Source organism: Ornithorhynchus anatinus, chromosome 17 (assembly GCF_004115215.2).
Source record: "Ornithorhynchus anatinus isolate Pmale09 chromosome 17, mOrnAna1.pri.v4, whole genome shotgun sequence".
NCBI lineage: Eukaryota > Metazoa > Chordata > Mammalia > Monotremata > Ornithorhynchidae > Ornithorhynchus > Ornithorhynchus anatinus.
Genome location: NC_041744.1, coordinates 43,051,544 through 43,061,295, shown reverse-complemented (window position 1 = coordinate 43,061,295; position 9,752 = coordinate 43,051,544). Strand labels below are relative to the sequence as shown.

The 9,752-nt window shown below is 43.3% G+C and overlaps 1 protein-coding gene across 1 annotated transcript; it reads left to right on the top strand.

Moving 5' to 3' along the window:
* Positions 1–1,831: 1,831 nt before the first annotated feature.
* LOC114817917 (natural killer cells antigen CD94-like) lies at positions 1,832–7,101 on the top strand. Its single transcript, XM_029082583.2, has 3 exons — positions 1,832–2,128; positions 3,991–4,094; positions 6,650–7,101. The coding sequence occupies exons 1-3, from the start codon at positions 1,991–1,993 to the stop codon at positions 6,759–6,761; spliced, it is 354 nt and encodes a 117-aa protein (XP_028938416.1). The 5' UTR covers positions 1,832–1,990; the 3' UTR covers positions 6,762–7,101.
* Positions 7,102–9,752: the final 2,651 nt, after the last annotated feature.

Below are 9,752 nucleotides of genomic sequence, written 5' to 3'. Positions count from 1 at the left end.
TGGGAGGTAATCAGATCACACCACGTGGAGCTTACAGTCTTAATCCCCATTTTACAGATGACTAAACTAAGGCACAGAGAATAATAATAATAATTACAGTATTTGTTAAGCACTTACTATGTGCTAGCCACTCTTCTAAGCGCTGGGGTAGATACAGGTTAATCAGGTTGTCTCATGTGGGGTTCACAGTTTTAATCGCCATTTTACAACTGAGGTAACTGAGGCACAGAGAAGTTAACTGACTTGCCCCAGGTCACACAGTGGACAAATGGCAGGGCCGGAAATAGAACCCTTGACTTTCTGACTTCCAGGCCTGGGCTCTGTCCACTTCACCAAGCTGCATCTCTAGCCCTTGGGTGTTTTAAAGATAGTCCATGTGAAGGTGTTTTGAAAGGAAGTCCTGGGGAGAGTTGGGGACTGTGCTGGCCGGTCTACTTATTATTCATTCATTCATTCATTCATTCATTCATCCAATCGTATTTACTGACTGCTTATTGTGTGCAGACCACAAACTCGTGAGTTACCCCACAGCTGGTTCTGCCCAGTGACAAAGTGTAGCCTCTTCTGCCAGCCGATGTATTGAGCATCTATATATGCAGTTAGCTCTGCTAATCTCCCTTTTAATGGAATGAAAATGATTACCCTGTCCTTAAGGAGTTCACAATCAAAAGGGAGATCTTTCAAATTCAGCCAGCATGTCTCATTTGTTTGCCAATTTTTTAACTGGCAACAATAGATCTCCAAGATGTAGTGTGATGAATTAACTCCTACATTCTTGTGGTCTCTCCAGTCCCTCCCATAGAATCCCAAGTAGTTGTTAAAACTTCTTATTTCATGTTGTCTCCTTCTCCCACTCCAGGGCAATCTCCATCCTCTATCTGGAGACTCATCAGTCTGATGCTGGGAATCCTTTGTCTCTCCTTGTTGGCAGCAGTGGCCGGATTGGCTACTCTGAGAGCAGAACGAGGTGAGACCGGTGATGGACTATTGTTCAAAACTCAATATTTCCTCCTTCTAAAAAGTCATCTCACTGTTTATTACTGCCAGCATCCTAAAATTATATTTTAATCCAAGACAGGATCTCACCAGAAAGGGTGAGGACAGTAAATATTTCTGTCATCACGGCGGCCCCCAGCCTAGGGTACGAAGACACCTCCCGAGCCACAGCACCGCAGGAAGGTGGGTGTTGGGGATTTTAAACACTTGAGCTAAGGCAGAGTACACTTACTTGCCTTTATTTACACCATATACCACAGCAGGGGATCTAAGACCCCAAATTCCTTTATACAAGTCACATTCAGTCACCTTCACCTCATTATCAGCCTCTTCTATGATCGCACGGAGTTATGTCACAGACTCAAAATGAATTGATTGTTTACCGTGAGAAAGACGGTGGAAAATTCACTTATGTGCCCTCCTCCACTGGAATATGCTCACTGCTCCTCTGGCCTCCAGAAATGTCACAGAGACAGAGTGAGACCATTCTGGCTAGAGTTTATGTTGCCTCAAGATTCAGGGAACCACTTGTTCATTCAATAGTATTTATTGACTGCTTACTATGTGCAGAGCACTGTACTAAGCGCTTGGAATGTACAATTCGGGAACAGATAGAAACACTTCCTGCCCATTGACGGGCTCACAGTCTAATAGGGGTATTCGACTTATATTCGGCTGATGGAATGCTGTGGCGGAGGATCAGAGAAGGATCAGAAACTGGGGATTTCTAGATTTGATTGTCAGTGGTCACGAGGGTGTGCATGTGTCTCAGTCGGCGGATTGTATTTAGTGAGCGCTTACTGTGTGCAGAGCAATGAACTAAGGCTTGGGAGAGTACAATACGACAGACATATTTCCTGCCCATGCGTTTGAGAGAGTGTGTGTGTGTGTGTGTGTGTGTGTGCATAGACGCAGATGTAACCAAAGCAAATCTAAATTGTCTAAATCTCCTTATGCAGCTGGAAGACTCTTTTTTCCAGGTTGTCACTGCCGGATGTGCCCGGAACCTTGGTTTGGAAATGGAAAAAGCTGTTACCAAATTTCAAGTGAAAAGCTAACTTGGGAAAAGAGCAGAGAAGCCTGCACCTCTAAGAATGCTTCCCTTCTTCAGATAGACAACCGTAATGAGCTGGTAGTGTATCTACTCAATGTTTTCTTCTTCCATTCGGCTTTGAGGGGCATCGTGGATCACTTCATCCCATAGAGAACAGTAAGCCAAGTCTCCTGAGTTACTACTGTCCTGGCTAAACTATGATGACCTGACTGATAAAGTCGTTTGAATCATTCTAGATCTGTTTTCCATATCTGGGAAACTGAGAAAACCGATTGCTGTGCTTTAACAGTGAGAGAAATGGAGAGAGAGAATTAAGCAGTTGATGAGCAAATATCTGGAGGTTAATCACATGAAATTTCTCTAGCAACAGGAAAATATACTGACTATTTCATTATGGGACAAAGCTGGAAATCTCACTAAAACTATTGGGGTACTGATAAAGTGAATTGATATGCAGTATGGCTCAGTGGAAATACAGTAGAGAAGCAGCATGGCTTAGTGGAAAAAGCCCGGGCATGGGAGTCAGTGGTCATGGGTTTGAATTCCAGCTCTGCCACTTGTCAGCTGTGAGGCTGTCAGCCTCAGTTACCTCCTCTGTAAAATGGTGGTTAAGAATGTGAGCCTCAAGTGGGACAACCTGATTACCCTGTATCTCCCCCAGCGCTTAGAACAGTGCTTGGCACACAGTAAGCGCTTAACAAATACCAACATTATTATTATTATTATGTGCCATGATAATGTATTCTAGGGATAGGTGTTAGCATCAGGAAGGCCTTCAGTGTCACCACCAATAAGTTGATGGAGCCTCAGGTTCGCAGGACTCTTCTCAACTGTACTTTCCAAGCGTTTAGTACAGTGCTCTGCACACAGTAAGCGTTCAATAAATACGATTGAATGAATGAATTGGCCCCTTTGCATAAAGGATAAGGACTGATCTGGCCTCAGCCACTGCCCTGAGGTTGGGCCAAAGGGGCCACTGCTGCCCAGTACTGCATGGAGCCTTTCCATCAAGCTGTTCACCTATGCTTGCAGAGTAAGATGATGATGGCATACACAATAATATATTGAAGATTGTTTCTGCACCTCCACCCCCACGATCTGTTAGGCGGAAAGCTTTTTGAGGGTGGAGATCATATATACCCACTGGATTATACCCTCCCAAGCACTGAGTGTCGGTCCCTGCACAAAGTAAACACTCACAAAAAGTCACTGATTAATGGAATGACTGATAGCCACACTTCCACTGAGTAGGCTTGGAAAGCTCAACTCCAACACTGACTTATATACTGCTAATGGCTCAATTCTTTATCTCCCCGCTCTCTGAAAAAGGCAGCATATTGAGGCCACTCTTGCAATTGGCCATATGACTGCCATTTTAGGGAGGGTTGGGTGACCCACGATCTGCCTCCACTCTGAAACACTCTAAGGCAACAGCTTACTTTGTTTACCATCTGAGGGTGACCTCGGTTCAAAGGATTAAATCTTAATGATGCCTGGACACTTGGAATGATCATGCCTTGGCTGGGGAAAGAATGGGACTGACTATTGGAGAAGCAGCATGGCTTACTGGTTAGAAAATGAGCCTGGAAGTCAGAAGGAACTGAGTTCTGATCCCAGTTCCACCACTTCTGCTGTATGACCTTGGGCAAATCACTTAACTTCTCTGTGCCTCAGTTACCTCGACTGTAAAATGGTGATGAAGACTCTAAATCCCACGTGAGACAGAGACTGGGTCCAACCTGATTTACTTGTATCTAACCCAGCACTTAGAACAGTGCTTGGCACATAGTAAGCACTTAATACAATTATTATTATTGTTACTGGTTCTGGGAGAGAGAGGGAAGAGAGTCAATTCCAGTAAGAGTCTCAGAATGTCTCATTTTGACCTCTGTTGTCCAAAGGAAGAGAAGCAAACTAAACTATTTTGTGATTCCAAACAGGATTCCATTAAAATTCTGCCGATGATGGGATGGATGGGGATCTTCCGGGAATCACCTGTAAAGCCTTGGAGATGGCTGAATGGCTCTGAACTTTCTCTTGGCCTGTAAGTCTTTCCCACAGTATAGGCTCATGTATGATTGTTGAATCTAGTACTTAGTGTGTCTGAAGAGCAGCATTTCTGGCTAGCATTACTAAAAGCCAAATGAACCAGTTTATGGTGAAAGCTGGATCCTGGATTCACTGTAGCCTGCCCCCATCAAAGTCTATCAAGGGCTCATCTCCTCTGAGAGGCCTTCTCTGACTTAGCCCCGCTTTCCTCTTCTCCCACTCCCTTCTGCATCACCCTGACTTTCTTCCTTTATTCATCCCCTTTCCCTACACCACAACACTGATGTACATATGCATAATTTATTTATCTTTTCATATTAATGTCTATCTCCCCCTCTAGACTGCAAGCTTGTTGTGGACAAGGAGTATATCTATTCATTGTTATACTCTACTTTCCCAAGCACCTAGTGCAGTGTTTTGCACACAGTAAGAGCTCAATAAGAGTGACTGACTGACTGACTGAATGAATGAATAAAAGCAGCGGACTGGAAGAGAAGGCAGGGGTGGGGGGGACAGACACTGCTTTCCATGATTTGTTTTATATTGAATCTTGGATTTCAGGGATTTTTCATGGGGAACAGTTGTTTAAGGGGATAATCCTTGGGAGGAATCTCCCTTCTACATTTGTTGTCTCCCAAGGTTGATGGGATGTGATGCCAGACTCCTTGGGAGATCCCAGCATGGCCTAGTGGATAGAGCACGGACCTGGGATCTAATCCCGGCTCTGCCACCTGTCTGCTGTGTAGCCTTGGGCAAGTCACTTCATTTCTCTGGGCCTCAGTTCTCTCATCTCTAAAATGAGGATTAAGAATATGAGCCCTATGTGGGACAGAGACTGTAATTATCCAATTATCTTGTATCTACCTCCGACTTTAGAGCAGTGTCTGGCACAAAGTAAGTCCTTAAAAATACTACTATTATTATCATTATTTTTATCATTATTATCTGTCAAGTGGCCAAAACAGGAGATCCAGGACCTCATTGTTAAGTACATGAAAGCTGTCCCTAGGAAATGTATAGAAATGCATGGGAAGCAGTGTGGCCTAGTAGAATGGCACAGGCCCATGAGTCAGGGGGTCTGGCTTCTACAGAGAAGCAGTGTGGCTCAGTGGAAAGAGCCCGGGCTTGGGAGTCAGAGGTTCGAATCCTGGCTCTGCCACTTGTCAGCGGGGGACAGTGGGCTAGTCACTTTATTTCTCTCTGCCTCAGTTCCCTCATCTGTAAAATGGGGATTTACTGTGAGCCTCACGTGGGACAACCTGATTACTCTGTATCTACCCCAGCGCTTAGAACAGTGCTCTGTACATAGTAAGTGCTTAACAAATACCAATATTATTATTGTTATTTCCGAGTCTGTCACCCGTTGTTTTACCTTGGGCAAGTCACTTGACTGCTCCGTGCCTCAGTTTTCTCATCTGTAAAATGGAGATCCAATATAGTTGTTTTCCCTCCTACTTGGACTGTGAGCCCCATGTGGGACAGGGACTGTGCCCAACCTGATGAATCTACTTAATACAAGGCTGGGCACATCCTAAGGACTTAACTAAAACCACCATCATCATCATAGGGTTCTTCCATCAGGGCAGGAGAAAGGAGGCAGCTTTATAAATTCATTTGATCACATCTAAGGAGCAGCACACTTTACTAAGCACTTGAGAGAGTAATTTTGAAAATAATTACAATGGTATTTGTTAAACACTTATTATGTGCCGAGCACTGTTCTAGGCACTGGGATAGATACAAGGTAATCACGTTGTCCTACGTGGGGCTCACAATCTTAATCCCCATTTTACAGATGAGATAACTGAGACACAGAGAATATATATGTGGCTCCCCGAAGGTCACACAGCTGACAAGTGGAGGAACTGGGATCAGAACCCATGACCTCTGACTCCCAAACCCAGGCTCTTTCCACTAAGCCTTGCTGCTTCACTACTAAGCCATGCTGAGTGCAATAGAACAATAAACAGACACATTCCCTGCCCACATCCAGCTTGCAGTCTAGAGGGGTGCAGACGTGAATACAAATAAATGAAATTACAGATATGGACACATGCGCTTTGCGGCTGGGAGGGGGAAGAGCAGAGGGTACAAGTCAGGGGGATGCAGAAGGAGTGGGAGATGAAAAAGGAGGGGACTTAGTCTGGGAAGACCCTTTGAAGAAGATGTTCCTTCAAGAAGGCTTTGAAGGGAGGAAGAGGAATTGTCTCTAAAATTTAAGGAGGGAGGACATTCCAGGCCAGAGGCAGGATGATGGCTAAGGGTCAGCGGTGACATAAGTGAGATGGAGGCACAGGGGAAGGTTAGCACTAGAGGACTGAAGTGTGCAGGCTGGGTTGTAGAAGGAGAGAGGTGAGGTGAGGTAGGATGGGGCAAGGTGGTGGACTGCTCAAAAGTCAGTGGTGAGGAGTTTTTGTTTGATGCAGAGGTGGATGCGCAACCTCTTTGAGGAGTGGGGTGGCATATCCTGAATGTTTTTTTAGAAATATGACCCGAGCAGCAAATCTATGTGGCTGTTAAAATAACAACTTTTGTCCTATTCCATTGCAGAATTGCATTAAGCAACACTCAAGGAGAAGGGAACTGTGTTGTTTTCAGATCAAGAGATGGCCCCTTCATTGAGAGGTGTTCAGTGGAAATAACCTATATCTGCAAATCATAGGCCTGGTCAATATAATTAATTCTGGAATCCTTAGAATTCAGTCAAGGAAAGAGCACAACTGTGGACATCATCAAAAGTGAGACTTTTGACATCATTTGTCAGCCTCAATTTCCCTCTACTATTTTCACTAAGCAACATCTGTATTCTAAACCTTGGACACTATCATTGATGAGAGGTAGAAGGGGATGGACTGGATTTTCAGGCTTGGGAAACACCCTTATCTACAAGGCAACCCACCAGTTACTCAGAGAGCTTCTCCGCTGGTTTCAGCCCTCATGAAATTGCTGAAAATTTCACCACCAAAGGAAATGTTACTTCTTATTAAGATAATAAATCTCCAGAACCGTATCAAAATGCCTTTGTGTTGGTTAATTTATACCCTCTTCATTACCCTTTCCAGGGGCGAAGCAGGTAAGTTAGTGGAGACGTCTCTCCAGTGAAAGTCTTTTCACTTTTGCTTGGATTTAGTGACAAGGGAATTTCCCTCCCTTGTCTTGCTCAAAGGACAGTTGAAGGTTTGAAAGAGTTGACAGTTGAAAGAACTTAGGCCTAAGAATTCCAGGTTCTAATCCTGGCTTTGCCACTTGGCTGTATAACCTTGGGCAAGTCTCTTCACTTCTCTGTGCTTCAGTTACCTCATCTGTAAAATGGTGATTGAGACTGTGAGCTCCATGTGAGACAGGGACTGTGTCCAACCAGATTTGCTTGTATCCACCCCAGCGCTTAGTACAGTGCCTGGCATATAGTAAGTGTTTAGCAAATATTATCATTATTATCGTTATTATTAATTAGAAGACCTGGGTTCTAGTTCCATCTTTGCTACTGTCTACTGGGTGACCCTGAACAAATCATCTTACATCTTTGTGCTTCAACATCCTTACGTTCATTCAATCATATTCATTAAGCACTTACTGTGTGCCAAAAATCGTAGTAAACATTTGGGAGAGTACAATAAAAAGACACATTCCCTGCCACAATGAGCTTTCAGTCTAGAGGGGGGAGACAGGCATTAATGTAAATAAATTACAGTTAATTTACATAATAATCAAGCAGTTGTAAGTTTTTAATGAGAAGCATTGAGGTAAGATACCTGTTCTTCCTACTCCCTGGACAATGAGCTTTATGTGGGATTGTCTGTGATTTGAAAATCTTGTATATCGCAGGGCTTAGCCCAGTGCTGGTCCCCTAGTAAGTGATTAATGAATACCCTACCACTACCACAGCCCCTATTAGGGATGTGTGGAAAGTTTGATTTGGTCCAACGTGATCTATTTCCCTGTGTTTAAATATTCAATGCCAGATAAGTAAACTGGTAAGAGAACATGCTTTGGATAGATTGGAAAACTCCTCCATCTCAACAGGCTACAATAAATATTATTTCAGTGGTATTTATTAAGCATTTACTATGTGTCAAGCACTGTACGAAACACTAGGGTAGACACAAGATAATCATGTTGGGCATAGTCCCTGCCCCATATGGGTCTAAGTAAGAGGAAGTAGGATTTAATCCCCATTTACAAATGAAGAAACTGAGGCACAGGGAAGTTGAAATCACCCAGCAGGCTAGTGGTAGAGTTGAAATTAGAAAGTAGGTCCTTCTGACTCTCAGGGCCATGTTCCATCCACTCAACCACGTTGCTTCCCTCAGCTCACTGTATTGCATTAGGAAGTTCAGAACGAAGATGTGATCCATTCCTTGCCCACAAAGAGCTCATACTCTTATGAGAGTGGCAGGAATTAAAATATTTACAGTTATAATGATCAAAATAAATAATTGAGTATATATACTTGGAAGAGAGGGAGGGACTGCTAGCTTTGAGCAGATATTTCCAGAAGAATTGGTAACCAAGCAGCAAATTTGTAAATATCAATAAGCCTGTGAGAGATAAATAACCAAAGTAATACAGGACAATCTTTTCATACCACATTGAGGTCATTTTCAAATTTCATGTATGCATATTTTGTGTGGATGATCAAGGGAATGATGGAGTGATCCAAACGTTGATCAAAGACAGTGTCAGAGACCCAGATTTTTACTGTGTGAAAAAGACAATAGTAAACCACTTCCTTATCTCTACCAAGAAAACACTACCAGAAATGACTTCATGACAAAAGATGGGACATTCTGAAGGGGGTGTATCTGTGGAGTCACTATGGGTCGGAAATAACTAGACAGCATTTGAAGAAATGTCTATATGAGTATCAAGAGATCAACTTGTTGTTAATTCTGTACTGTAGATATAAGATATTATACAGATGGTTTCCTCAAGACAGTGTGATTTACACCATCTCAGTTAGACCCTTTGGGTTCCCTTGATCAAAACAGAAAAGATCTAACATCTTCCTGATGCCCTTTTTGTTCCCCCCTTCTGAATGCGTAGTTGACAATTCAAATTGGAAACACACTGATACAAAGAAAATAGGCTCAAAACTAAGAAATATGATGGAATTCCCTATCTAAACTAACTCAGGAGGAATTCATCTGGGGAAAGGCTCAACTTCTTCCTTCTGAGAAAGAAAGCAAAACACTCACAGGACAGGGAGACCAAGACTCAAATTTTTAAGAGGTGATGCACTCCTTGCCCACGAGAAGCCGATGAATTGGCCTCAAGAAGAAGAATGATTGCAAGTCCTCATCCACAAAGAGGAAAGTAATGAACATTTCAACCACAAAGAAATACACACATGCACGCACAGAGAGGTACTCCTCTGGTCTTGAAGATAATGGAAGTTCTTGCTGTACAACGCTTGATTTACAACACCTCAGTACCTTCCTCAAACAAGCAGTCGAGTTTTTTATGTTATTTCTTCAGCACTTACCGTGTGCCAGGCACACTTCTAAGTGCTGGGGTAGATAGAGCTAATCAGTTTGGACACAGTCCCTGTCCTACATAGGACTCATAGTCTCAATCTCCATTTTACAGATGAGGCAGCTGAAGCACAGAGTAGTTAGTGACTTACCCAAGGTCGTACAGCTGGTAAATGGGAGAG

Excerpts from the sequence above, each read along its gene's own strand:
- LOC114817917 (XM_029082583.2), top strand. The coding sequence starts at position 1,991 with ATGTGCCCGGAACCTTGGTTTGGAAATGGAAAAAGCTGTTACCAAATT. Across the intron at positions 2,129-3,990 it reads TAGACAACCGTAATGAGCTG|GATTCCATTAAAATTCTGCC; the intron begins GTAGTGTATCTA and ends GATTCCAAACAG. Across the intron at positions 4,095-6,649 it reads TCTGAACTTTCTCTTGGCCT|AATTGCATTAAGCAACACTC; the intron begins GTAAGTCTTTCC and ends ATTCCATTGCAG.